We start from the raw sequence: 27321 nt of genomic DNA on the forward strand, positions 1-27321 counted from the left end.
CACAGCAGCCAGAGAGGGAGGCGATATTTATTCCTACTTCATAGAGAGGAGGGGGCCACCGAGGCTGCACAAGAGGGAATGACTTGTCTTGCCAAGGTCACACAACAAGGTCAGTGGCAGAAGTACAGTTGGAATTCAGGGTTCTCAGACTCCAAACTGGGGGGCCCTTCCCCAGCCTTACTCAGTTCCCAAGCCCCCTCAACAGCAAGCCTTCTGGAGGGAGGCTTGAGGCCTTCTCCCCGGGTAGGTTGTTCTGGCTGGGCTTCCTTCCACTCTTCAGCTGGAGGGGCCCAAGCCTGCATCCTCCACTCGCCTCCGGCCCCCCACCTCTGCTCACTATCAGACGGGAGGGGCAGGAACTCCGGGGCTGGTGGAGTTTCCGACCAGGCAGGAAAAAGAACAAAGGAACTGCGTGGTGGGGAGAGGGTGGAGGAGATGGTCAGGAGGGTGGCAAGAGTAGAGGAGACGCTTCACCATGGAATATGAAGTCAAGAAAGGGAAAAAGGTAGGTGGGAAGTTGGGAGGGATGCAGGGGAAAGAAATGTCCATGGAGCTGGTAAAGTGGGAGGCCTGGGGTGGGGGTGGGGGCAGTGAGTGGCATGCGTAGAGTCTCTCTTCTCATCAGAAAAGACTGTCCTTCCCACCCTTGGGCAGTCAGACATTTGGACTCAAGCTCCCTAACCTGTCTCCCCACTCACAAGCGGCGTCTGCCATCCCTGGAATGAATAGACAGAAAAACAGGCACCTTCTGGGGAAACCCAGCCACCCAGATTGTTTTGGGAGATACTCCCAACCTGCTTCCATGGCTTTCCTGGGGGCTCCTCACACCGAGAGACAAACACGGAAAAGACACATTCCTCTGCTCCTTACCTCCCCAGGCAGAAGGAGCTCAGCCAGGGCAATTCTGTGCTATAAGGCTGCCTATCCAGGTTGAGACACCTACCTGCTCCCCTGCTGGGTTCCAGCCTAGCCTGCCCCCTCCCCATCTTTATGCCAGAACAGCTCTTCTCCGAAGGCCTCAGCCTGAGGGTCATCCCCCTCACCCCATAGATCCTCACCCCTCCTTAACGTCAGTTTTCTAGTCTGGTTCCTTGGGCACCTCACCTGGTTGTCTTTGCTATTCAGGGGGTCCCTCAGATTCCAACTCCCACCGCCACCCAGCTCTCTTCCTCCAAGAAACTGAGGTCAGGCTGGTCTAAAGGGCTCCCATGTGAATCATGAGGGCTCAGAAGGGAGTCAAGACATAGTGCTGCTTCTCTCTGGGTTTATCCCCTCTCTAGATATTTACTGAACCCTTATTATGTGCCAAGCATGGTGCCTGGTACTGGTGATGATATAGTGGTGAGCAAAGTCAGACAAGGTCTCTGCTCCCTCCCTGGAGCTCACATTCTAGTGGGGAAAGCAACTCTTAACTCTTTTTAAAAAAAGCAATGAATATAAAATTGCATAAGAGACTCCATACACAGTGCTGGGATATAGAATATTAGGGGACCCAACCCTAGACTGGTCAGTTTGAGCTGAGATCTGATGGGTGGACGAAAAGGGAGTAGGGAAGAGCATTTCAGGCAGAGGAACAGCATGTGCAAAAGCTCTGCAGTGGGAAGGAACAGAGCAAGTAGGGAGGACTGGAAAGATGGCCCTGTAGCTGGAGGGCAGGAGCGAGGGGCGGGGTGGGGGGGTGCGGGGGTGCGTAAAATGAGGCTGGAGAGGTGGGCAGGGCTGGATCATTAAAGGCCACAAACAAAACATTTAGCTCTTCACTCCATACACAAACACACACACACACACACACACACACACACACACATTCACATACACAGAATCAAGTCCCAGCTCCATAGCTGGCATTCAGGCCCTCTATGGCTCATTCATCTCATCATTCAGCTGCAATAGACCACGTGCATCTTCCCCAGGCTCATGCTCAGCCAGCCCCAGGGGTTTGCACGTGCAAAATATGTGCCTGGAACATCTGCCTGGAATACCCTTTCCCAGATCATTTGTTCTCATTTCTCAGAGCTTCCAGATACTTCATCTAGGCTCCAAGATACTGGTTTTAAAATATGAGCTGGGCCTGTATCAGAATCACCTGGAGTGCTTGTTAAAACATAGATCATTGGGTCTCACCCCCAAGCTCTGATCCAGTAGATCTAGGATGGAATGGGAGAATATGCATTTCTCTTAAGTTCCTCAGTGCTGCCGCTGCTGACCCAGGAACCACACTCGCTGAGAACTGCTCTAAAATGGTGCTCACACTTTCCTGTGAGATTTAGATTCTGTTGGGCTGCATTGGAGTCTAGAACTGGCTTCTTGAATCTTGCTGTAGGCCATTTTTTGTGCAGGTGTCTGTTGGATTCTCCTTAAACGTACTTACTGGCCATTTCTAATTTGGGGGAAAGCACAGAGAATAGCATGACAAATACCTGTGCACTCACCACTCAGCCACATCGACTCTTAATATTTTTCTTACTTGCCCCAGTCTAGACCCACTCCTTCAGTCTGGGCCTGGGCCTGGGCCTTAGCACGCCCTCTGCCCTCACCTGGGTGTTTATTTTATTTTTAAAGATTTTAATTATTTGACAGAGAGAGACACAGCGAGAGAGGGAATCTCTCTGAGGCTTAGTTTCTCCATCTGTAAAATGGGGATCACAGAGGTACCCCTTCTGCAGAGTCTATGAGAATTAAATTAGGTACTAGGTAAGTAAGTAAAATGCCGAATGTGGAAGTGCTCAATAAAGTCAGTTGCTGTTGTTACTGTTGTTCCCCCCAACATCTCCCTGCCTCCCCCCCTCCCAGGGCTTTGTATCCCCCATCCGGAGGCTGGTGTTCCCCAAGGCTGGGCGCCGGGCTGCCTTTCGGACCAGTGTGAGTCGCCGGCCCCTGCACTCGATGCCCCTTTACCCCCCTGACTACCTCATCGACCCTCAGATTCTGCTGTGTGACTATCTGGAGAAAGAGGTCAAGGTATGTGTAGGGTGAGGAGAAGGGTGGGCAGAATCTTGGGGTGAGGAGTAAAGGAGGGGTAAGGTTTTCCTTAACTGTCTTAGGGTCTCTGGCTGGGTCTGATAATGAGGCCAACAAACACAGATGAACAGGAGAAAAGTGTGCACATTTTATTAAATGGTTACATGTCTATGAGAGCTTTCGCAAGGGAATGAAGACCCAAAGAAGTGACCAGAGCAGGAAGCTTTTATATCTTTTTGACACTAAATTTATGAAGAGCTGACAAGGGAGAAGGGTTTGGGCTAGGGGAGTAAAAGGTGAAGAAATAACAAGGTTTGTTTTTACAGCCTTCTTGGCCCTAAATTCCCTGTGTCTGGTGAGAAGGAGGTCTCCCTCCAGGTACAGGGAGGGTACTTTTCAGGTGGGAGATTTTTCTCCTGCTTTCGGGTAAGAAGGGTGGGGGAAGGTCAGAGTAACCTTCCTGCTTCTACCATTTTCTTCAACTCCTTCAAGCTTAAGATATTCAATATGCCAACGTGCCATATTTGGGGGTAGTGTGTTCTGGATCCCATCAGGAGAGACTGTACCTCTCTCACACCAAGCCCTGACCAGCCCGGTCTCACACAGGGGAGGCTCAGAGGAAAGAGACCTGGGTTCATGACAGCCTAGCTCCTGCCTTATGCTGTGGACCCTCAGCAAATGACCTCCACCCACTCAGCCTCAGTGTTTCCATTTCAACACAGGGCTCAAAACCTACTCACAGGAGAGAGCAGATGGGAAAAGCCATACCTTTCTGTGAGGTTTTACTGCAGTAATGTTGTTGCTACTCAGATAGTAGATGAACTTGTTATAGGAACCCAGGTCAGCAAGCCAGAGGGGACTAAGGTCCCTCAAGGGTTTTACTACTGTTTCATGAGCACCATGAAGGAGCAATGGAGAATCCTCATTACCCAAGGAAGATTGATATGGGGGTAGGAGTGTTAGATTTGGCAAAAACAGGCTGCCCAGTTAAGTGTGAATTTCAGAAAAGCAACGAGTACTTGTTTAGTATTAATATGTCCTAAATACTGCATGGGACTAAAAATACTTTAAAAAAATTTTTTTAAAGTATTCACTGTTTATGTGAAATTCAAATTTAGCTGGCGTCTTGTATTTTACCATATATGGAGGGTAAAGCTAACTAATAAATCCACTTAAATATTGGGGACTGAAATTTCATAGAGAATAAAAGAAGAAAAAGGTTTGATTGGTGGAATTCACCTAGAAGAACAAAACTAAAAATAAAGTTAATTTCTTACATTGAATAACATTAAAGTTCGGGATAACATTAAGTTTCAACTAAGAATGAATGAAGAATTATTATATTGATTTGGGGCATCATTTTTTGGGGTCTGGCTTCTGTGACCACCTTAATAGCTATCATCAGGTTATGATCAATTCAGATATTTCTACTTCAGTCTATATTCACTGGGTCAGTGAGGAGTTCTGGGTTATCCAAGGCTTCAAGGTGACCTCTCTGTGCCCTTCTCCCACCCCTACCTCCCATTTCCTGTCCAGTTCCTGGGCCACCTCACCTGGGTTACCTCCTCACTGAACCCCTCCAGCCGCGACGAGCTCCTGCAGCTGCTGGACACGGCCAGGGTGAGGCCCTGGGGAGGGTTAGGGCTGGGTCTTGTCCTCTTCTTCCTCTCCCACCCGAGCCCCTCGGGGACCCAAGAGATCCGAACCCCCTGCAGCAGTTGAAGGAGCTGCCGCTGAAGACCACAGCGGAGCAGGACAGTATCCTGAGCCTGTCGGCCCGCTGCCTGCTGCTCACCTGGCGCGACAACGAAGAGCTAATCCTGCGTATCCCCACGCATGAGATCGCCGCCGCCTCCTACCTGCAGGACGACGCGCTGCACCTGCTGGTGCTTAAGACCGGTACAGCGGGCGGGGCGGGGCCGGGGGCAGGGCCGGGAGGTGAACGCGGAGAGAAAGGGCCCAGCGTCTAGTTTTGGGAAAGGAGTGACCTGGGGTGGGGAGGGGGTGGGTTGCTGAGGGTGGATGGTGTGTGATGGAAAAGGCCAACCACACTACCCCGAGACTAAGAGTAGGCCATGGCCATACGCAAGAAGACGCGGGCCCAGGTTGAGGTTGAGTTTGAAGGGTGGACGGCTTGAGCCACCAGCCTGAGGCCAGGTAGCGGGGCTGGGAAGGCTGGAGGAGCCCAAATTCTGGGACTTGAAGTTAAAGCGCGTGGTGAAGCTGAGCAAGACAGAGGCGCGCCAAGAGCTCGGGCGAGGGGCGGAGTCTGAGCTAGGGGCGTGACCATATGCCGAGGAGGCGGAGCTCCTGGCTGGAGTGATGGTGGGACAGGTCAGACCGCAAGCAAGACTAGGGTGGAGCCGAGGCCGGGGGCGGGCCCCAAAAGTAAGGACAACGCGGGGGGCGGATCTGGCCTCGAGACTTTGAAGGCAGACGTGGGGCCAGGCGCCGCTGGTCCGCAGCTGGTCTCGGGAGGGGGCTCTTAGCCCGGATCTCCTGACCGCCGTCCCGCCTCTCCTAGGTCTGGGCGTGGACCCGGTGCCAGCCGGCGTAGACGCCAGCCCCGGCGGCGCAGGGCGCGACCCGGGCCAGCCGGGCGCGGCGCCCGAGAAGCGGCGGGGGGGCACCACGGAGCGGCGCCACACCATCTGCAGCCTGGACTGGCGGATGGCGTGGGGCGGGGGCGCGGGCGCAGAGGCCCGAGCCGGGGGCAGCGGCGGCGGCAGCCTGGAGCGCCAGCGCGCCGGGGCGCGGGCGTCGGGCAGCTGGGAGCGGCGGCAGACGTTCAGCGGCAGCTGGGAGCGGAGGCACGCCGGCGGCGGCGGCGGCGGCGGCGGCGCGGGCAAGCCGGGCGGCAGCTGGGAGCGGAGGCAGGCGGGCGGCGGCGGCGGCGGCAGCTGGGAGCGGCGCCACCCGGGCTCCAACCCGCTCGACCCGCAGGACCCCAGCCCCGACGCCTACTGCAACCTTGTCATCCTGGCTGTGGCCAACAGGGTGAGCCCGAGGGCACCCGGAGCCCCTGCGCCCTGCCTCCCGGCCGCGTCCGGGGTTGGAAGGCGTCGCTCTCCACCCCACCCCGCTCCGTTCCTGGGGTCTTTCCTTCTCCCTCCTGAGGCCCTACCTAGGACTTCAGGTACTACCTGTGTATCCACGACGCCAAAGGGCTTCTAATCCCCAGCCTGCACACCTCCCCCTTGCCATCCCAATGGGATGGAAACTCCAAACAGCCCAAACAGACTGGATCGAACCCCTCCTCCAGCCCTGCTTTCTCCCGCGTTGTCAATGTCCGCACTACCACGGTAACAATCATGAGGACACTCATTACCAGCACGAATGGAATGCCAACGCATGCCAGGCAAGGAACCAGCATTAACACATTTCATTCTCTCACTAACCCCTAGAGGCAAACATTACAAGCCTCCTCATTCTAGAGAGGAGGAAAGTGAGACCCAGAGGCTAAGTAACTTGTGGAAGGTCACACAGGAACCAGGTGGTGGTTTCAACAGAGACCAGGGAAGTTCAAGCCTGTACTCTTGTTAACTATGGCAGTCATCCAAGGCAGAAGCCTTCCATTCTTGCCTTTCCTCCCCTCGCCCCCATTCTCCATATTCACCCTTGCTTTTATTCATTTGACCATCTTTATTGAGCACCAGCTTTGTCCTAGGCATTGGGCTAAGTGCTATGGATGCAGAGATGAGCAAAGACATATTTGGTGCCCTCCCTTCGGGAGCTCAATCTAGCAGACACCATCAAGTCCTGAGTTGTCTAAACTTTTCCTCTGGCCCAGGGCCCCCAACCCCTCCCCCCACCCCGTAGTACCCTAGCGAACAAAACAGTCTCATGGCATTTAAAACACTGAGAACTCCAAATTTTATCTCTCAGCAAATCTCCAGGCATGTTTCTCCAATCGGCCTCTCCATACGGTGGGCTAATGACCATCTCAAACTTAACACATCCAAAGCTAAGCGCCCAGTCTTCTCCCCCAAACCTGCTCCTCCCTTGGTCTCCCTGTGTTGATTAATGGCAGCTCTGTCCTTCCCTTGTTCAGATCAAAACCTGGCAGTGATCTGTGACTCATCTTGCTCTCACACAACACATATCCATTCCGTCAATAAATCCTGTTTGCCTTATTTTTAAAATCTATCCCAAGCCTATGTACTTCTCCCCACCCTCCACTGTCCCGACCCAGGTCCACGCTCCATCTTCTATCATCCAGATCATGCATTTAGATCACAGATTCGGCTCTTGCTTATAACCTGATCCCCCCACAGTCAGAGCAGTCCCGTTAACACATAAGTCTCATCATATCACGGCTCAAAATCTCACCGTGGCTCCCCATTTCACTCAGAGTAAGAGCTAATGACCTTACAACTGCTTATAAGGCCTCCCACCTTATCGTGGTGGCTGAAGCCCATTTCCTCTCTGGCCTCATCTCTTTCTAGGTCCCCCTTTCTGCACTTCATTCCAGCCAGACTGGTGTCCTTGTAGAGTGCAAGAGACCTGTGCATTCTGGATGGTTCACTATGGTATCTCTGACACCTAAAACAGTGCCTGGCACGTGATAAATATTGAATGAATGGATAAAGTGATGCGTATTATATTCCTATACCTTGTGATGGGGACCAAGAAGAAAACAAACAGATTGCAGTGATAATGAGGGAGGAGATCCATTTTCCATAGAGAAAGTGAGTTTGTGCCTTTTAAACTGAAATGTGAAGGGGAGGAAGGAGTCAGCAAGGCGAATTGGTAGGAAAATGAATTCCAAGCAGAGGGAACAGTGCTCCCTGTCTATCTCACTGGACTGTGAGGGCTTGAGGGTACAGACCTCATCTAATTCACCCCTGAGACCTCAGAGTCTGGCCCAGTGCCTAAAATAGGGCTACATGAGAATTAGTCCTATCCTATGAAGATTTGTTTTTCAGGAGTATCTGATTCTCTGGCCTCCTATCCAAGGGCTTGTGGTCCCAAGGAGGGCACAGGAGTTAGAATCAAAAAACCTGAGTGCCAGTAGTAATTAATGCTAAGAACTTGCTGTGTGAGCTGGAAGAGTCTCCTAGCCACTCTAAGCCTCAGTGCTTTTAACTATAAAAGAAGGATACTCTCTCCCCTGTTTTGTAGGGTTATTGTAAGGATCAATCCTGCCTCTCCTGGGTTACATTTTAATTCATACCCTAGGCTTTTTAGAGGCACAAAATAGGAAATGGTACCATGAAGATGGTCTCATCAGTGATTGTCTTTCTGGATCTCTTGCTTAGAGACATAAAGAGGTAGGGGCGCCTGGGTGGCTCAGATGGTTAAGTGTCTGCCTTCGGCTCAGGTCATGACCCCAGGGTCCTGGGATCGAGCCCCACATCAGGCTCCTGGCTCAGCGAGGAGCCTGCTTCTCCCTCTCCCTCTGCCTCTCTCCCTGCTCATGCTTTCTTTCTCTCTCTCTCTCTGTATCTCTATGTCTCAAATGAATAAATAAAATCTTTAAAAAAAAAAGACATAAAGAGGTAAATTAGAAAGGCAAATTCCTCTTCAAATTTGCAGTCTCAAGAAACTTTCACCCAAGAATTGAAATTCCTGCCTCCTATCAGAGACTGAAGTTTATGTATTCATCCTACTTCCATTATTGCCCTGGGTGCCAGAAAGCTCAGATCTAAATATGGCATCCAGTAGTAGTAACTATGTTGAGCCTAAAATTTTCATACATGTAATTCTTCCTCCTCCTAGTAGGTATCAGGAGTCCTGGGTTCTAGTCCTGGCTAATCATTTCACCTCTCTGAGCCTCAACTTCCTACCGGAATTTAACTAAACTAGGGCTTATTTTATCTTATATTATTTTATTATTTATTTATTTTTTTAAGTAGGCTCCACACCCAGCGTGGAGCCCAACATGGGGCTTGAACTCATGACTGTGAGATAGAGACCTGAGCTGAGATCAAGAGTTGGATGCTTAACCAACTGAGCCGCCCAGGTGCCCCTAGGGCTTATTTTAGATAAACTTTAGAAGGTCCTATGAATCCCCTAGAAATCTGGGTTGCATTTTTCAGAGCAGAAGACAGAGTTGCTGCTGGACTCTATTACAGAGTTCAAGATCCAGAGGATGGCCATACAATTTTGATGGGGAATGCCCTCCAAGTTGATTTAAAGGTGCCCATAGGTGTGTGTGTGGCCCTCCGAGCCTCCTCACACTGTTTAAGGGGGCAGGGGTGTCCTGAGCACTGGAGAGGCCTGAGCGCTCTGTCCTCCTCCCTGGGCCAGGATGCTGCCGAGGAGTCCTGTGCCCTCATCTGTCAGGTCTTCCAGATCATCTACGGGGACCAGAGCATTGAGTGCGTGGACCGGGCTGGCTACCACTACACGTCCACGCCCGAGCGGCCATGGCTCTGCAGTCGCAGTGAGTACTGGAACTGGCTGCCCCCCGCCCCCCGCTGTGAAACATCCCAAAGGCCGGGGAGGGGGGCTGCCCCAGGACTCAGGGCCAATGAACGCCTTTAGGGGTCCTGAGCTCTACCATAATTACAGTGTCCTCCCCCAACCCTGCTGCCCTTATGTAGTTAAAATAAAATGTCAGTTTTCATTATGACCTCAAACTTAGCTTCTTCACAGATATTCTGGTTGCCAGATTCAGAATGAGCCCCTCAAAGCTGAACTTTTTTCCCCACTTTCGTTTTTGATGTCCTTGCTTTGCAGAAATCCAGGCACATGCATTGTCTATTCACTGAGCTGTCTAGCTCCACTAGGAATCTAGGTGAAAACCAAGATTTCCAGACCCACCCTTGAATGCAATCAAGGGCTAGAATGAGAACGAGCTAATAGAGGCATTTATTGAGCACCAACTATGTGCCAAGCACAGTACCAATGTGCCAAGTCTTATTTAATCCCCATAGCGACCTTGTCGGTCCTATTTGCCACTGTATCCCCTGTGCCTAGCACAGGACTAGGGACACCACAGATGCTCGACAAGTGTTTTTTGAGTAGATGAAAGAACTCTCTGAAGCCTTATGATTCCAGTTTTACCGATGAGGACATGAAGGCTCAGAGTAGTCAGTAAATTGCTCAGGGTCTTACTCAGCGAGTAAGTGGGAGAGTCGGGATTCAAACCCAGGTGTGTCTGATTTCTAAAGCTTCTACCTGCAGCTCCTCCCATGCTACTTTCCAGGCCACTAAGTGACTTTCCTCAGCCACAGCCCCCTCAATGTGCTCCCTGTTTGCATAGCTCCAGCAACAGAGCTCTTTCCTCCTGGAGGCACTCCCATCCGTGAGAACCGTGGTTATTGGGAAGTTGGGATGGTTCATCAACTCTCACAGGATGATGGGTAAATTAATGAGATAAGTCAACAAGTATTTCAACAAATTCATTCTATTCAACAAATATTTACTGAAGCACCTGCTATCAGCAGGATGTACCGGGGAGCAGGACCAGACGTGGCCCTGCTCTCACAAGGCTTGCTTTGCTGAGGTAGGCCCACAGTAATTACATAGTTACACAAGGAAAATGTAGCCACATGTTGTACTCTGAGAACACAGACTGAGGAACCGGCCTCACCTGGGAAGTCAGGGGGGTGTCGCAAGGAAGTGACACTGAGTGAGCCAAGATCAGAAGGGTAAGGTTAGTGGATTCAGAGAGGTAACAGGGCTAGGTAGAGAGCAAGTTCTCTGTAAATGGTGCTTCTATCCTCTCAAGATTTGAGGTTCTTTCCCTCAAAGTTCTTTTTTTTTTTTTCCTTGCCTCAAACACAGTTTTCAAAACATTACCTCACCTGTTCCCTCACCTGCTATTCCCAAGACCCCCATGAGGCAGGCAGGAAGGTGGTATTGTCCCAACCTTGGGGAAGTTGAGGGCCAGGAGAGAGGAGGTAAGTTGCCCAAGGTTGGCTGTGTGTTGGTGGTGGGGGTAGGAATCATGGTCAAAATCTTCCAGTGGCTGCCTAATTTCACTCAGGGTAAAAGCTAACACCCTTACGGGTGCCTACAAGGCCATCCATGCTCCAGCCACCATCCCAACCACAGGGAGGGGCTGAGGCTGGGGCCTCAGGGAGCTGGGGATGTTGGTCCCTGGTCTGCTGCCTCTAACCGCCCCTCTGTCTCCTGACCCCAGGTGAGAGCTGCCGCACAGATGGGACTTACGCCTACGACGCCGACTTCAGCTGCTGCAGCTCCTTGTGGGTACCACCCTGCCCCCCTCCTACACCCCTGCACAAACCGGGTCACTCTTCTGGGCATTCTTGAGCCCCCCGTGGGCAAGAGAGGGTGGGAGAAGATGACCCCACCTCGATTTGTGCTGATGCCCTGGGCCCTGGTGGGGGAGGGCATAGGTAAACTGATCTCTGTGGGCTTCAGTGAGCTCAGAGGATCCAGACCCAGACTCTGACAGGCCCAGGGGAGAGCCAGAACCCAGAACTGGGCCCATGTAGGCCTGCAGTTCTCTGCTCGTCATCCAGACACAGTGGCCTGCAGAGCCCAAACCACAGCTAATACCAAAAAATAATTTTGGTTTACTTTAGTTTTAATTCCATATAGTAGAAAACCCTAAAAAAAGATAGAGCTTTAAACAAGATAGCTTTTTTCCACCTTGTTTCTTATATAAAATAAACCAGGAGTTTATGGCCTTGTGGTCAGCAGGGGTCCAGGCTTCTCTTCTCCCCACTCCTTGGCGCTTGCTCCCATCCTCAAAGTCACCTCATGGACCAAGATGATGGTCATAGCTCCAGTCATCGCGGTGGCCTGCCAGGGGGCTCGGTAAAGAGCTTTGCTGGGAGTCCCACCTCATGCCTCTGCTTGTGTTGCATTGGCCAGAACTTGGTCACGTGGCCACCACGAGCTGCCAGCAAGTCTGGGAGTGCCGTATTAACAAACTCACCTGGGAACATTGTCCAGGGTTCTGTTTAGTATGACCAACCCCTGCCTCCAGCACTGAGGGGGTTCCCAGGACATGGGAATTTCAGTACAAACACCAGGGAAGTCCCAGGCAAACTGGGACAAGTGGGTCATGCTGGTTCTGCTAAGGTCTAGACTTGACAGGTAGCAATCTCTGCCGGTAATATATGCCTTACTTTTTTTTTTTTCCTCTTTGGTGGCAATATATTCGCCTTCTTAATACTGTGTGCTCTTGGGCCAGTCCTTAAACAACCTGATGATATCCCCGGGAGAGATGGCAATCATGATAATGACTAACCTTTGAGCTTGCTGTGTGCCTAGTGCTATTCTATAAAGCACTTCATTTTTTTTTCAAGTAAACTTTACCCCCAACATGGGGCTTGAACTCATGAGCCCAAGATCAAGAGTCACATGCTCTACCGACTGAGCCAGCCAGGTGCCCCCAAGCCCTGCATCTTTTTAAAAAAATCAACATAGCAACATTACAGTGGCTCTTGTTTATTTATTGTTTGTAGTCCATGACTCTAAGTGCCATATGAAGAGATTCCTCTAATTCTTGTGACATCGGTTTTTGTCATCCCACTTTACAGATGGAGAAACTGAGGAATAGAGAAGCTAAGCAGCTTGCTCAGGGTCAAGCAGCTAGTAAGTTGTAGGCCTGAGGTTTGAACCTGAGCAGGCTAGCTCCAGGTCCACATCCCCTAACCATTATGCTATACTGCTTTTCTGTAGGTAATAACGCAAGATGGTTCTGGAACAATTTAGAAACCAGGAGGCAGGTTGACCTTTATTTTAGGTAAAAAAAAAATTTTTTTTTTTTGAGAGAGAGAGAGAGAGAGCAGGGGGAGGGGCAGAGGGAGAGAGAATCTTTTATTCTAAAAAAGATTTTATTTATTCATTTTGAGAGAGAACGTGTGTGTGCATGAGCAGGGGGAGGGGCAGAGGGTGAGAGAGAGAGGGAATCCCAAGCAGACTCCAAGCTAAGCTTGGAGCCCAATGTGGGGCTCCATCCCACAACCGTGAGATCATGACCTGAGCTGAAATCAAGAGTCGGATGCTTAACCGACTGAGCCACTCAGGTGCCCCAGGTTGAGTTTTTATTAAGCAAGATTTCCTGAGTACCTATCATGCGCCAGAGATTGTGCTGTGTGCTAGGGTTACAGTGGGGAACAAGACAAGGATGAGACCTGTGCTTGGCACAGGGCAGGTACTTAACAAAGGAAGAAACCAACGTCCCTGCTTCTGCATGGTTTATGGCGCAAGCACAGTGTCTAGCACAGGAGACAATGAAATCATGATTTAATAGAAATAAGCATTAATGATAAGCACGAAAGAGAATAAGCACCTCAGGGTACTGAGAGAGAGGCCATGGGAGCCTTCCTCATCTGGGGAGTCCGGAGGGCCTCTCAGAGCTGAGGACACTTGAACTGAGACCCAGAGGAGGAAAAGGGAAGAGGGCCCCAGGCAGAGGGGCAGACAGTGCAAGGATTCTGAAGCAGGATGAAGCTTGGTGCATTTGAGGAGAAGCCAAGAGGCCGCCATGGACATTGATGGGGGGATCTGGAAAGGCCTCTCATGTCATGGCTAGACTTATGGGTTTGTGACCACATTTGACAGAGGATCTAACGCAGTCATTGGGAGAGGGGGTCAGGGAAAACTTTGTCGAGAAGGTGACATTTAAGCTCCAGTGATGAATAAGAGTTAGAGGGAACAGCATGTGCAAAGGCCCAGGGGTGAAGAGGCACTTGGAGTATTAGAGGAGAAGAGAGAAGGCAGAGTGGCCTGAGCATGCAGAGCAAGGGTGCGGTGCAGCAACAGAGGCAGCCGGGGCCAGATAATGTGGGGCCTTGGAGGCCAAAATGGGATCCAGGATGCGGCCTTGGGCCCAGAGCATCAGTAGCTGTGCCTTCCCAGCTCCACCTGCTACAGGGAGAGGAGCTCGAGGGAGCTGAGTGAGGGCCCCCCTTTCTGCCTGTCTCTGCAGCAATGGCTCCCAGGATACATTTGAAGCGTGTTATAGTGGTACGTCCACACCCTCTTTCCATGGCTCCCACTGCAGCGGCAGTGACCACAGCGGCCTGGGCCTCGAGCAGTTGCAAGATTACATGGTCACGGTGAGCTGGGGCAGGCAATGTGGACAGCACAAGCAAAGGCCCGGAGGCTGGAGAAAGCACAGGGAGTATTTCAGGAATCATGAATAATCCTGGACATAACTGAAGCAGACGTTGAAGATCAGGGCGGGATATGAGGTTAGGAGAGTAAACTGAGGCCAGCTTGTGAAAGCCTTAGCTAGTGTCGGCTAGCATTACCTGAGTGTTTGCTCTGTATCAGGCACTGTTCTATGCACTTTTTATGCATTTATTTTAATCCTCTTAATGACCAAAGTAGGAGGTGCCACCATTATCCTCACTACATATAAGAAAAGTAAGGGTCAAGGAGGTTGTCACGTACCCAAGATCACAGAGCTGACCAAGGGGCCAGGATGTGAACTCAGGCAGCTTGAGTCCACATCCCATGCTTAGATGCAGCCCAGAGGGTCTTGATGCCCCCCAGTAGGCCATGGGAGGGTTTCAAGGGAGGTCTTGGCCAAATATACCCTTACAGATAGGGCTCTGGGTCTTTTAGGCAAAGGTTGGGTGGGGCTTGCTCCCCGGGACTGATCTTGAATGTTGTCCCTACAGTTGCGGAGTAAACTGGGGCCCCCTGAGATCCAGCAGTTTGCGGTGCTCCTGAGGGAGTACCGGCTGGGGCTGCCCATCCAGGACTACTGCGCAGGCCTGCTGAAGCTCTACGGAGACCGGCGCAAGTTTCTCCTCCTTGGTGAGCCACCTGCCAACCCCCCCCCCCCAAGGTCTGCCAAGGCCCCTACATGGTCCATGACATTCCCTATCAGGCATCAGGCTAGAAGTGTTCACTCTTATTCTTCAGCCTCCAATAAAGCCAAGATCGAGAAATCCATGGTGCTTTTGAGGAGAAAGGTGCAGAACAGAGGATGGACTTGCTTGCAGTCATGGGGCCTAAGAAGAGCACTAATACAACCATTCACCTTCATAGCAAAGCTGGGTGAGGGGATGATTCTCCCCATTTACCCCATGGGGCATCTGAGGCTCACAGAGGCTAGGGAGCTTGTCCAAGGTCACACAGCTGGTAAGGAAGGCTAATAATAGCACCAGGAATGATAGTACTAATAAGCTAACGGGCATTTTGCAGTTACCCTGTGTCAAGCATCATCCCATTGAATGCTCCAGTTTTGGAAAGTAGAACCTTATTGCCCCCATATTGCAGATGAGGAAACTGAGGCTCCCCATATTGCAGATGAGGAAGCTGAGGCTCAGAGAAGCAAAGTAAAGTACTGAAGTCGCATAGCTAATGAGTAGAGATGGAAGCCAAACAAGCTGACTTGTCTGGGACACTCAGTGTGTGTGCTAAGCACCTCCTCACATCCCTACCGGGAGAACTGGTGCAATTATCTCCGTTTCACAGGCGAGGAAAGTAAGGCTCGGAGTAGCTATTTAATGAGGATCACACAACGAATAACTGGGAATGTAACTGTTACAGTAACAAGCTAACCTGTAGTGAGCATTTACTCTGTGCCGAGCATTAGGTCATTATTCTCTGGAGCAGAGTCGAGGAACTTGTGCAAGGCCACACAGCCAGCCAGCGGCGGGGTGGGGATTTGAACTCAGATCTCTGCAGAAGGTGGTTCCAGTGTGGGAGGGGGAGGGCTGACCCTCGAGGAGTCCCCCTGCCTGTCGGCCCCGCAGGGATGCGGCCCTTCATCCCGGACCAGGACATCGGCTACTTCGAGGGCTTCCTGGAGGGGGTGGGCATCCGCGAGGGCGGCATCCTCACCGACAGCTTCGGGCGCATCAAGCGCAGCATGAGCTCCACGTCGGCGTCGGCGGTGCGCAGCTACGACGGCGCGGCCCAGCGGCCCGAGGCGCAGGCCTTCCACCGGCTGCTGGCCGACATCACGCACGACATCGAGGCGCTGGCCCCCGACGACGAAAGCACGGACGAGGAGGCCCGGGACTCCCCTGGCGGGGGCGACGCAGCTGAGGACAACTACCTGTAGCCGCAGCCCATGCGGTCGGTGGGGACACACCTGCACTCCCGCCTGTGGGATCCCGGGCCCTGGGACCCCCCTCGCACCGAACGCGGGCCTCCACTCCCCGGGGTGTCCGTCCCTACCCTCGGGGCTCCAGTCCCTGCAATACCGAGAATGTCCTGCAGGAGGCGGGACCCTAAAGTCCTGGGCAGTCGCCTGGGGTTCAGCAGGCCCTTCGGCCAGACCCGGTTGGGCAGCGCCCTGCTTTGTCCCACTAACCCCAGGCGCGGCCCCAGGACAACTCGTCTTTCCCGCGACTCCCGCAGCTTTCTGGAGGCCAAGGGAGGGATGACGGGTGGGCTCCACCTGCTGGCGGACTGAGAAAAGAATTCCCAGAGCCCACAGACCGCTGTGCCTCCTGTTTTACACTTTGAGAAACTGAGGTTCAAAGAAGGGGAAGAAACTTGAGGGAATCTCCTATTTCTCCTTAGATATTACTTCAAACTAACCATACTAAATAGCGTCGAGGGTCTTTTTAGGGCTCTAAATGGCAGGGTCGCCCCTCCCCTGATGGCAGGAATTGGATCATCAGTGTGAAATAGAGGTTTTTCTCTACTGGCACTTAAGTCAGAAATAGGTGATCGGGGTCCCAGTCCTGGCCCTAAGACTCTGAACAAGTTGCTTGTTCAGGTCTTGGATTTGGAGCCAGACAGACCTAGGGCTCCTGTCCGGTTAGTGTTCTCACCTCTTGGTGATTTCCATTCCCTCATCTGTTGATGAGGTGGGCCCCTCCCGCTTCACAGGGTGGTTCTGGGTACTAACAAAAGTCAAGACCTTAGTGCTGGGTCCAGCACATGATAGGCACCCAATAAAAGCTGTTCCCTTCCACATCTAACACTTTCAGATTTGGTCTGTCTGTCTTGCCTGGGAGCAGTGGGGTGGGAACTGAGGTGGGGGGTGGGCTGTAAGAAGACCCTTGGGGGAGTTTGTGAAGAGGAAATAGGACTTGCTCCTCACGGCTCTATGACACCCTGGCTCTGGGTTCAAGCCGCAAATGAAAAGTCCCCAAGACTTCACAGGCTGCCATCATGGGAGTCCGTGATCGTTGAAGAAACCTGATGGCAGGGTTGGAGAGGTAGAGAAGTCAGCGTAAGGACAACATTCAACACGGCCTGAGTAAAGGCTTGGAGGCTAAAAGGGATGAGTCCTGAGAGAATGTCAGAGACTCACACAGAATTGCTAAAATTCATTTGCAAAACTTTACAGAGCCTTCCATGTTGAGACCGTGAGGTAGGTACAATTATCACCAATTTTAAAGTAACATTATTAGGGCTTCAGGTCCAGAGTTCCATGATTTATACCCAGTTTGTAGCAAATGGCCATCCCATCATAATTAGTCCTTCAAGGCCCTCTGATGTTTTCTTTGGTTTATTTCCCCCTTCTAGCCACACATTCCCCACACTCCTTCCCCTTCCCACTGTGCGCACCCACCCTACGTGTTGATATATGGCCCTGAACATATAATACACAATGCTTTGTGTGTGTATTTACCCTACATGAATGGTGTTGTGTAAAGATCTCATTCTGTTGCTTTCTTTTCACTCTATCATATGATTTTTAAGATAACCCATGTTGCTGTGGGAATATCTAGCTTATCACAGCAAATTGCTGCAAAGCATTCCCAGCTGAGCATCCATGGTTTTATTTATCCACCCCCACCCCCACCCCAGGGATGGACACCAAGGTGGCTTCCAACTTCCTCTCACCACAAACAACACTGTGATGAACATCTTTGAACATGACCCTGTGGGCCTATGTGAAAATTTCTTTGGACCCTATACCCAAGTGGAATTAGTAAATCACATATGTGTTTTAAATGTCACTAAATTCTATTTGTGGCATGTGAAAGATGCTTGTCTCCCCACATTTTCATTTGCTTTTACACTATCCGACTGTAATTTTTGCCTATAGTTTGGATGTAAGGTGGCATCTCATTGTTTGAATTTCTCTGATAATATGAGATTCAGAATCTTCTACACTTGTCAGGCATTTGGACTTCCCCTTCAGTGAACTGTCCATTCATGTCTTGGGCCCATCATCTATTGGGTTTCCTGTCTTTTTCTTGTCAATTTGCAGAAGTAGCTTGTAAATTTTAGATATTAATGCCTTGTTGGATGTTGATGTTCCCAATATCGTCTCCTAATATGTTGCTCATGTCAGGTTTGTCTGGGGTAGTGGTTCTCAAACTTTACCATGCACCAGAATCTTCTGTAAGGCTTGTTAAAACACAGATCACTGAGCCCCACCCCAGAGTTTCTGACTCAGTAGAGCAGGGCTGGGGCCCGAGGTTCTGCATTTCTTTTTTTTTTTAAGATTTTATTTATTTATTTGAGAGACAGCAAGAGAGGGAACACAAGCAACAGGCAGAGGGAGAGGGAGAAGCAGGCTTCCTGCGGAGCAGGGAACCCGATGCGGGGCTCGATCCCAGGACCCTGGGATCATGACCTGAGCCAAAGGCAGACGCTTAACGACTGAGCCACCCAGGCGCCCAGATTCTGCATTTCTAACAAATACTCAGGTGATGTTGATGGTCCAGGGAGCACACTTGGCAAACCACTGGCCCATTGTGTCGTCCTTTGAACAAATTTGTTCCATTGAATAAATCCTTAATTTTGATGTTTTCAATTTATTTATCTTCATTTTACAGATGAGGGAACTGGAGCTTGAGATGAAGTGAATGCCCCAAGGTCACACAGTAAGCTGGGATTTGGACCCATATCTGGCCAACTCCAGAGCCCATAGTCCTAACTCCTTGACTATCCTGTCCACCAGCTTTTGGGATGTGGTGACCACACGCTGAGGCATTTGTCCTGAGACTCTGGGGAACTTTAATAAGTTCCTGCATAAGGGAGACACCGAGGGAGAAGCGCAGTGACAGGGCCCCTGAGAGTCACTGGGACAGTTCTTACCCCATAGTTCAAGGGATGGAGCAATTTCCCTCACACGCTGAGGAAGTCCCCACCCATCCCGGAACTACCCTCTTACCAAAGCCACGTAACCCCTTGGTAGCTGAGGTCCAAAGGGCCCTGTCTGGGGCAGTCCAGGCTCCGAGCATGAGAACTCTGGCCACACTTCCTACTGTAGCATCCAGAGACCCTTCCAGGATCACTTCCCATTATGGTTTCATTCCTGGCACTGCAAGAGGGGGAAAACCCCGGATGGTGGGACAGCTGCTTCCCAAAGACCTCTAGGGGTGGTGTAAGGATGGGACTCCCCTTCCAGCTAGATCTCCTGGGGACAGTTTTGATCCATGAACAAGTGGTGACGTTAGTGAAATTGTCTCCAGCTGCCCCTTCCAGTGTGGCTCCTTTCGTTTTGGGGTCCTGCAACTTCCTACTCCCTCCCAGCTTCCCCCCGCCAGAGACTCCTAGCAGACCTTCACAGCGGCATGTTGGGGAGTCGTCCTCGGGCCACTGTCCTTTGGTCACCAAATGTTTAGAGAGCATGCACTAAGAGCATGCACTAGAGACATTGTGCTAGACAAGAGGGAGATATAGAACAATTCCTGTCCCGGGGTGCTCACGGCTTGATGGGGGAGACAGGTCCCCACATAATTACAGCATAAAGTTCTCAATTGTGAAATCGAAGAGTGAGCAACTAGCTCTTCCTAGGGAAAACAGAAAAGGCTTTGCAGGGTGGGGGGCGGGTGACTTACAAGCAAGACTCTGAAGGATGAGCAAGACTTTGGGCAGGTAGAGGAAGGTAGACAGGAGAGCCCTCCAGGTAGGGCCATCACGAGCAAAGGACAGGGAGCTCGAAGGAGCATGGCACACCCCAAAACTGATAACCAGTTGGCTCTACTGCAGTGGTTAGGTACCACGGCCCTGGGGGTCAGAATGAGTGCGTTTTGAATCCCAATTCTATCATCTGCTAGTTGGGTGACCTTGGATAAGCTCCTAAATGTCTCTGGTCTTGGTTTCCTCATCTATAAAATGAGGATAATAATAGCATCACCCTCATAGATCTCGTAGTTTGTTGCAAGACTTCAGCAAGATCCATGTAAGGGGACATACAGTAAGTGCTCAATAAATGTGATCATAACTATTGCTGGGAACATGGGGTGTGGAGGGTGAGGAGCAGGATTATAGGAGAGAAAAGCAGAGGAATGGGCAGATTGAGAAGGCCCTCGAAGTGCAGGTAAAGGGGAGTGACTGAAAGGGCTTGCATTTTACTGAAGGGGAGGAGGGTTGACTGGACAGCCGAGGAGAGCCTGGGCCCTGGGAGCTGAGGCAGGACCTGATGACCGAGGCTGAGACCTGACTCAGATGGAGGAAAGAAGAGGAGAGAGCACGTTCAGGGAGGGGCAGGGGTAAGAGGGCTCCCTCCTCGCTCAGAAACGCTGCCTCTCACATCCTTTGATTAGATTCATTCATTCATTCGTTCCTTCCTTCCTTCATTCCACAACTATGTATTTAGCACTTAAACCGTGGCCTCATGGTGTTTACATTCTAGAAAGTTTATATTTCTATTAAGTAATGTTGCTTGGAATTTCTGGATGCAGTCTCCACCCATTCAGGCTTAAATGATCAGAAATTGGCAGCCCTATTGGTGTGTCCTCCCATTTCTTGTCTATCCTCAGACATTTCAGATGAAGGGCAAAGGGTCTTAGAGCCAGGCCAGCCTGTCTGGCCCACTTCCTGTGATGGTGGGTTCACTGTCTTCTGTGATAGCCCTTTCCATTCAGCGCAAGAGTTAACGACTGACTCCTTGCCCACCCCACCTCCCACCCCCCACCACCAGAACCCTACAGGGCACAGCTGCTCCCTTAGACCCTGGGCAGCTCTGCTGTGATGCCCAGAAAATGTCAGCACCTGCAGAAACTTCTCATTTCTGTCTAAAAGCGACTTGTTCCAAACAACCCAAAAAACCCCTGTTTTTGAAGCTTGTCGTGTAGACAAAGGGATAGTGCCTTTGATATGTAAAGAGGACCTTCAAATAAATAATAAACACCCACAGTGCAATAGAAAAATAGGCAAATTATTTGTACAGTCCACAGAAAAGAAAACACAAGTAACTCTGAAATGTGGCAAGTGCCAACCTCACCCATAGTAAGAGAAGCACACATTAACACATGGAGAGAACGTTGTTCAGTCTCTGGATTGGCTAAGTTTGGAAAGTCTGGTCACTCAGCGTGTGAGTACAGACGTTGTCATGCATTGCTGGCGGAAGGGTACGTTGTTATCAATCCTACTTAACAATATTTTAAATGCATGGACCCCTTGCAGCAATTCCACTGCCAGGAACTTCTACGTTTACACTTACTCAAGTGGAGGTGATGGATGTGCAAGGAAAATCGTTGAGATTAGAAATAAACAAATGTTCAATGAGAGGAGACTGGTTAAATAAACCGAGGCTCACACATATAATAGGATGCCATACAGCCATTAATAAAAATGAAGAAGCTTTCTATGAACTGATAGGAAATTATTTCCAAGATTAAGTAAGGGAGGAAAAGCCGGGTGCAGAGGAATGCACTTTGATTAGTGCTGTCTTTTTGTTTAAAGAGGGTGGGAAATTTCTTTGTGTATATGCACAGAATAGTTCTGGAAGGATCTATGAAATAGGTTCCAGTTGTCGCATCTAAGCTGGAAGAGTGTATAGCTATATAATAAGGAGAGGAGGAAACTTTCATGCTGTGTCTTAAATGTTGTGCCACAAATATGAATTACAGAAAAGCAATTTTGTAAAACCACTATTGTGATATTTATTGTACTCTGTAACACCATCTGTTTCCATGTCTGTCTGATCTCCCCCCCATCCGCCACTCCAACACACACACACACACACACACACACACACACGTACACACATACATCGTGTGAGGAGAAGAGGGATAGTCAGTTCTGACTCATTCTTGCGTTCCCTGGAGCCCAGCATCACACCCAGCACAAAGCGAGTGCTCAGAAAATTTGAATACGTGTTCATAATGACTACCTTCTCCAAGAAGACCCCAGTTAGTCTAGCCTCATAGTATTCCTGCTCTTGTGTAGACTACTCCCACATTGAATAGGGATAGGGATGGCCTGTGTAATCATTGTGATACTTCACCTTGCTCTCCTGGATCACTCCTCCTGGGGGGAGCCAGCCCCCCTGTCAGGAGCACACTCAAGCAAGTCTTATGGAGAGGTTCGCTTGGTGAGGAATGGGCGCTTCCTGCCAATGGTCCTGTGGGTGGAGGCATCTTGGAAATGGATCTCCAGCCCCAGTCAATCCCTCAGATAATTCCAGGCTGCTCTTGACTGCAGCCTCATGAAAAATCTCAAGTCAAACCACTGAGCTAAGCTGCCCCCTAATTCCTGACCCACAGAAATTGTGTGTGAGATAATAACCCTTTATAATGTTTTAAGCTGCTAAATTTTGGGTAGTTTGTTACACAATATATACCTGATGCAATCAATAAGTCTTTATTAAGCATTTACTGAATTTCAGTTCTGTGGGGGAGTGCAAGAGAAAAAGAAATGCTTCTGCCTTCAGGGAAATAGGCCATGTGCACATTCATACCTTCAGCTAACATTTATTTTTATTTTTTTAAAAGATTTTATTTTTCACCCAACGTGGGGCTCAAACTCACAACCCCAAGATCAGGAGTCACACACTCCACTGACTGAGCCAGCCAGGCACCCCTCAGCTAACATTTACTGAGCACTTACTATATACCTGGCCCTGTGTTGAATGCTGACTCATAGAATGTTGGCAATTAAAATACACTGTAGGACAAGAGGGAACTATCTAGAATGATAGAAATGTATATCTTATGGGGTTGAAGTTACACTGATGCATATGCATTTGTAAAAACTCAGCAAATGTACACTTAATCTTATGCACTTTGTTATATGTAAATTTTACATAAAAAATACTGTAAACAGGGGCGCCTGGGTGGCTCAGTTGGTTAAACGTCGGACTCTTGATTTCCACTCAGGTCATGATGTCAGGGTCCTGAGATGAGACCCCCCCCATGGGGCTCCTCGCTGGCCGTGGAGCCTGCTTGAGACTCTCTCTCTCTCTCTCCCCCTCTGCCCTTCCCCCCCAAAAAAATTCTGTAAACAAACTTTGAACTCTAGTTAATAATATGTGGGCTGAAGAAATTTACTTTGAAATGCATTTTAAAAAGATGCACTGATGATGGGGCACCTGGGTGGCTCAGTCAGTTAATCGGTTAAGTGTCTACCCTTGGTTCAGGTCATGATCTCAGTGTCCTGGAATCGAGCCCCCCACCCACCCACCCTGCTGGGCACTCAGTGGGGAGTCTGCTGTCCCTCTGCCCCTCCCCCCACTCGTGCTCTCTTTCTCTCTCAAATAAACAAATAAAATCTATAAAAAACAAGATGAATTGATGGATAGCTAGATGGACCGACTGTGATGAAGCAAGTAGAATGTCAATGGTAAGTACTGTAGGGGTTTTGTTGTAAATCCTTCAATTTTGCTGTATGTTTGGAAATTTTCATAGCAAAATGTTTGAGGAAAAGACCTTCAATAACCGCATATATCAGTCCTCTCATTTATTATTACTATTTTAATTACACAAATAAAAGCAAATACAGTCGGGCACCTGCGTGGCTCAGATGGTTGGGCATCTGCCTTCGGCTCAGGTCATGATCCTGGAGTCCCGGGATCGAGTCCCGCATCGGGCTCCCTGCTCAGCAGGGAGTCTGCTTCTCCCTCTGACCCTCCCCCCTCTCATGTGCTCTCTCTCTCTCATTCTCTCTCTCTCAAATAAATAAATAAAATCTTTAAAAAAAGAAGCAAACACAGTCTAGGTTAAAAATGAAATAAACAAAAACAAAAAACCTGAGAAACAGTCACCATCTCTTCCCCCTGATTCCAACGTTCCTATCTTCTTCAGTGACAACTTCTGTTCTTGTCCGCTGTAAAGTTTCCACACCTTTCTCTTTGCGTTTACATACAGATATAGGTAAATACAAAACCGTGTTACTTTTTAAATGAGTGTACTTTCATACTATTCTGCAAGTGTGTCTTGGGGATCTCTCCATGTCAATTTGTGCACATTGCCTCAGTTTTAAATTGCTGAGTAGGATGTGCCTTGTTCAAGATGCAAAGCTCAGAGAGAAGGTCTTGTCAAAGGGCAGACAGCGTATCAGAATTGCTGGGACGGGAACCCATTCTCCTCGTTCTGGGGCCTGGGCGCACCCCGCGGGAGTGACCGCCACTGAATGGGGGCAGTCCAGGCCCTGTTACTTCGCGGAATGCTGGGGTGCGGGTGGCCGGTCTGGCTTAGCACCCCCGCCCCCTGAGGGGACCTGCCTGAGCTTGCGTGCACCCAGACCCAGGAGGAAGTCCGATGAGTGCTTCCTCTTTTCTTACCCTCCGGGGACGCTGGGGGAAGGCAAGGGGTTGTGAAACTGAACTGTCCCCCAACCCCCTTGGGGGGGGACGGGGAAACCCGTCAGCTGGAGGAGGCCACGCAGGTGGGGGCAGAAAAACAACTTCTTGGGCTCCCCTCAGCACCCCCATTCCTGCCCAGTCCCGCCATACTCTTGAGTAGGAGGTCAGCTGACTCTAGGATGGTACCTGGTGTAGGTAAGCTTCCAAGACACCCGTAGTCTACCCATTCAGCCACAGGAGAAAGCCCCAGTTCCTTATCAGCTTCTGCTGCCATTTCCAAGGCTGATTTTCCACCTGTCTGTGCCCAGGGGCTTCAGGCACCGAGGACACAGAAGTGTTTGTGGTTCATCAGTCAAGCCAGGCTGTTCCTTCCTCCAGTCTTTGTCAGGCTATCTCTTCTGTCTGAAAAACCCTTTGCCATGATCTTCTGTTAACATCCTTTAAATGTCGACCTATCACCTCCTTCAAGAAGTCCTCCTTGATGCACCCCAGGCTGGACCAATATCCCTCCTACTTGGTCCTACAATATGCACAGCATTTTCCACTCTGTATCTGGGTTATCAGTTTAAGTTTTTATCTCCCTAATTCATTTGGATGTTGCTTGAAAACTATCTTGTTCATCTTTTTGTGCTTCCAGCCCCTGGCAGACATGCACACAATAAGCCCTTAATAAATATTAATAGAATTAATCAAAAAATGAAGGGTTTGGATCTCAGTGCTATTCCTCACTGGCTGTTTCCAAACTTTGAACTTCAGTTTCTTCATCTGTAAAATGGGCACATGAATAGTACCTTCATGGAACTTGCAAATAAGCAGGAGAGACAGACAATAAACACATTAACTTATTATAAATACGTACATGAAAAGTTTTCTGGAGAAAACTAAGGCAGGGTGAGGGAAGGAACTAGAGGTGATGGAGAATGGGGGAACTTTAGGAAGGGGCATCAAGGACCTGTTGGTGTTGTTGTGAGTTTCTCAGGGGCTGGTCTTCACAGATTTTCATTTGCCTCTCTTGGAAAATGAGGGCAGCAGTGACCTGCCTGGGAGGGTATTGCTGTGAAATGAGCACTGGCTACTTTGCAAATAAAAGGGGAAATATCTGAGCCCTGAAATAATGATTGTGGCTCTCTTCCCCATCCCCCATACTGTTTTGAATATAGAACAATCAACAGTGGTCCCAAAGAATTTGAAATATGAAATGCAAATGCCTTCTGAGATAGGAAAATATATTTTTGAAAGAGCCATCATCTGACTCAAGGTGAAGGTGAAGCCTGCGTTGTTCCCCAGCTCCTGCCCTCCCTCCAGGACTGAGCCCTGGGATGTGTCCTTTAATCCAAATTTGTCTCTCTACTCCTCAGTCTCCAGGGCACACTTACTGAGTTTGTGTACTCATTACAAGCACGGGCTCTGGAGGTACACCGGAGACTCACAGACCTGGGTTTGAATCCCAGCTCTGTCGCTAGCTGGTTGTGTGACCTTGGGCAGGTGTCTTTACCTCTCTGAGCCATCCATTTATAATCATTCCTATCTCAAAGAGATTAAATCAGGGCGCCTGGGTGGCTCAGTTGGTTAAGCGACTGCCTTCGGCTCAGGTCATGATCCTGGAGTCCCTGGATCGAGTCCCGCATCGGGCTCCCTGCTCGGCAGGGAGTCTGCTTCTCCCTCTGACCCTCCCCCCTCTCATGTACTCGCTCTCTCTCATTCTCTCTCTCTCAAATAAAAATAAATAAAATCTTTAAAAAAAAAAAAGAGATTAAATCAGATGATATAAGTGAGGGCACAATAATAAGAGCTTTTAACGCAATAATTTAATGATCTGGTGAAGTAGGTACTCTTATCATTCCACTTTGCAGATGAGAAAGCAAAATCACAGCTAGTGAAAAGTACTCAGTCTAGCTTCAATGCCTTTGCTTCCATCGTTCCTCCATCCCTGACCCATTGTCAAGTACACACCAAAAACTTTGCTTGACTTTTTCATCCTCTAAAAATCCTACCCAGCCTCAATTCTACCTCTGTCTCTGTTACTTTTTTAAGATTTTTTATTTTTAAGTAATCTCTACACCCAACGTGGGACTCAAACTCACAACCCCAAGATCAAGAGTCACATGCTATGCAGACTGAGCCAGCCAGGCGCCCCTGAAGTCTCTGATTATTAAATTGACTTTTAATTTTTGAGTAGTTAATATATTCAAGTGGTCCAAAATTCAAGAGTACAAAGGGTATACTAGGACCAGTAAGCCTCCTTCCCTGCTCTGTCACCCAGCCCATCAACACTTGTTATTATCTGTCTTTTTGATTAGAATCATTCTAATGTTATATAGTGACATCGCATGGTGGCTTTAATTTGTATTTCCCTAATGACTAATGATAATAAGCATCTTTTCATGTGCTTGTTAGCTCTTTGTATAATTTCTTTGGAGAAATGTCTATTCAAATCTTTTGTCCACTTTTCAATTATGTTGTCTTTTTATTGTTGAGTTGTAGTGTATATATATTTGGGATACTAGTCCCTTAGGAGATCTGTATTCGCCCCCATTCTGTGCATTGTCTTTTCATTTTCTTGATTGTCTCATTTGCTACACAAGTTTTTAGTTTTGATGAAATCCAGTTTATCAGTTTTTGTTGTTTTTGCTACCTGTGTCACATTTAAGAAGGCTTTGCTTAACCTAAAATCATGAAGATTTTTATAGTTTTAGCTCAGACATTTAGGTCTATGATCCATTTTGACTTATTTTTGTGGATGGTGTGAGGTAGGGGTCCATTTCATTATTTTGCATGGGGATATCTAGTTCTAGCACCATTTATTGAAAAGACTATTCTTCCCCCACTGAATTGTCTTGGCACTCTTGTTGGAAATCACTTGGCCATAATGGGAGGGTTTACTTCTGGACTCTCAATTCTGTTCCATTGTTACATATTTCTATATGACAGTACCACACTGTCTTGATTACTGTAACTTTATAGTAAGTTTCAGAGTCCTCCAACTTTGTTTTACTTTTTCAAGATTGCTTCGCTGTTCTGGATTCCTTGCGTTTCCATAT

General features: G+C 49.4%; 1 protein-coding gene across 1 annotated transcript; it reads left to right on the plus strand.

The window, feature by feature from the left end:
• The first annotated feature begins 426 nt into the window (after positions 1–426).
• Positions 427–16753, plus strand: CCM2L (CCM2 like scaffold protein). The gene is made up of 10 exons (XM_032420036.1): positions 427–505; positions 2794–2961; positions 4498–4581; positions 4677–4860; positions 5486–5958; positions 9211–9346; positions 11051–11114; positions 13814–13943; positions 14511–14649; positions 15594–16753. The coding sequence occupies exons 1-10, from the start codon at positions 476–478 to the stop codon at positions 15902–15904; spliced, it is 1719 nt and encodes a 572-aa protein (XP_032275927.1). The 5' UTR covers positions 427–475; the 3' UTR covers positions 15905–16753.
• Positions 16754–27321: the final 10568 nt, after the last annotated feature.

Source organism: Phoca vitulina, unplaced genomic scaffold (genome assembly GCF_004348235.1).
Source record: "Phoca vitulina isolate PV1807 unplaced genomic scaffold, GSC_HSeal_1.0 scaffold22, whole genome shotgun sequence".
Taxonomy (NCBI): domain Eukaryota; kingdom Metazoa; phylum Chordata; class Mammalia; order Carnivora; family Phocidae; genus Phoca; species Phoca vitulina.

Coding starts and splice junctions, on each gene's coding strand:
- CCM2L (XM_032420036.1), top strand. CDS start 476: ATGGAATATGAAGTCAAGAAAGGGAAAAAG. Junction 4,582..4,676: donor AGCTGCTGGACACGGCCAGG/GTGAGGCCCTGG, acceptor AACCCCCTGCAG/CAGTTGAAGGAGCTGCCGCT. Junction 14,650..15,593: donor GCGCAAGTTTCTCCTCCTTG/GTGAGCCACCTG, acceptor TCGGCCCCGCAG/GGATGCGGCCCTTCATCCCG.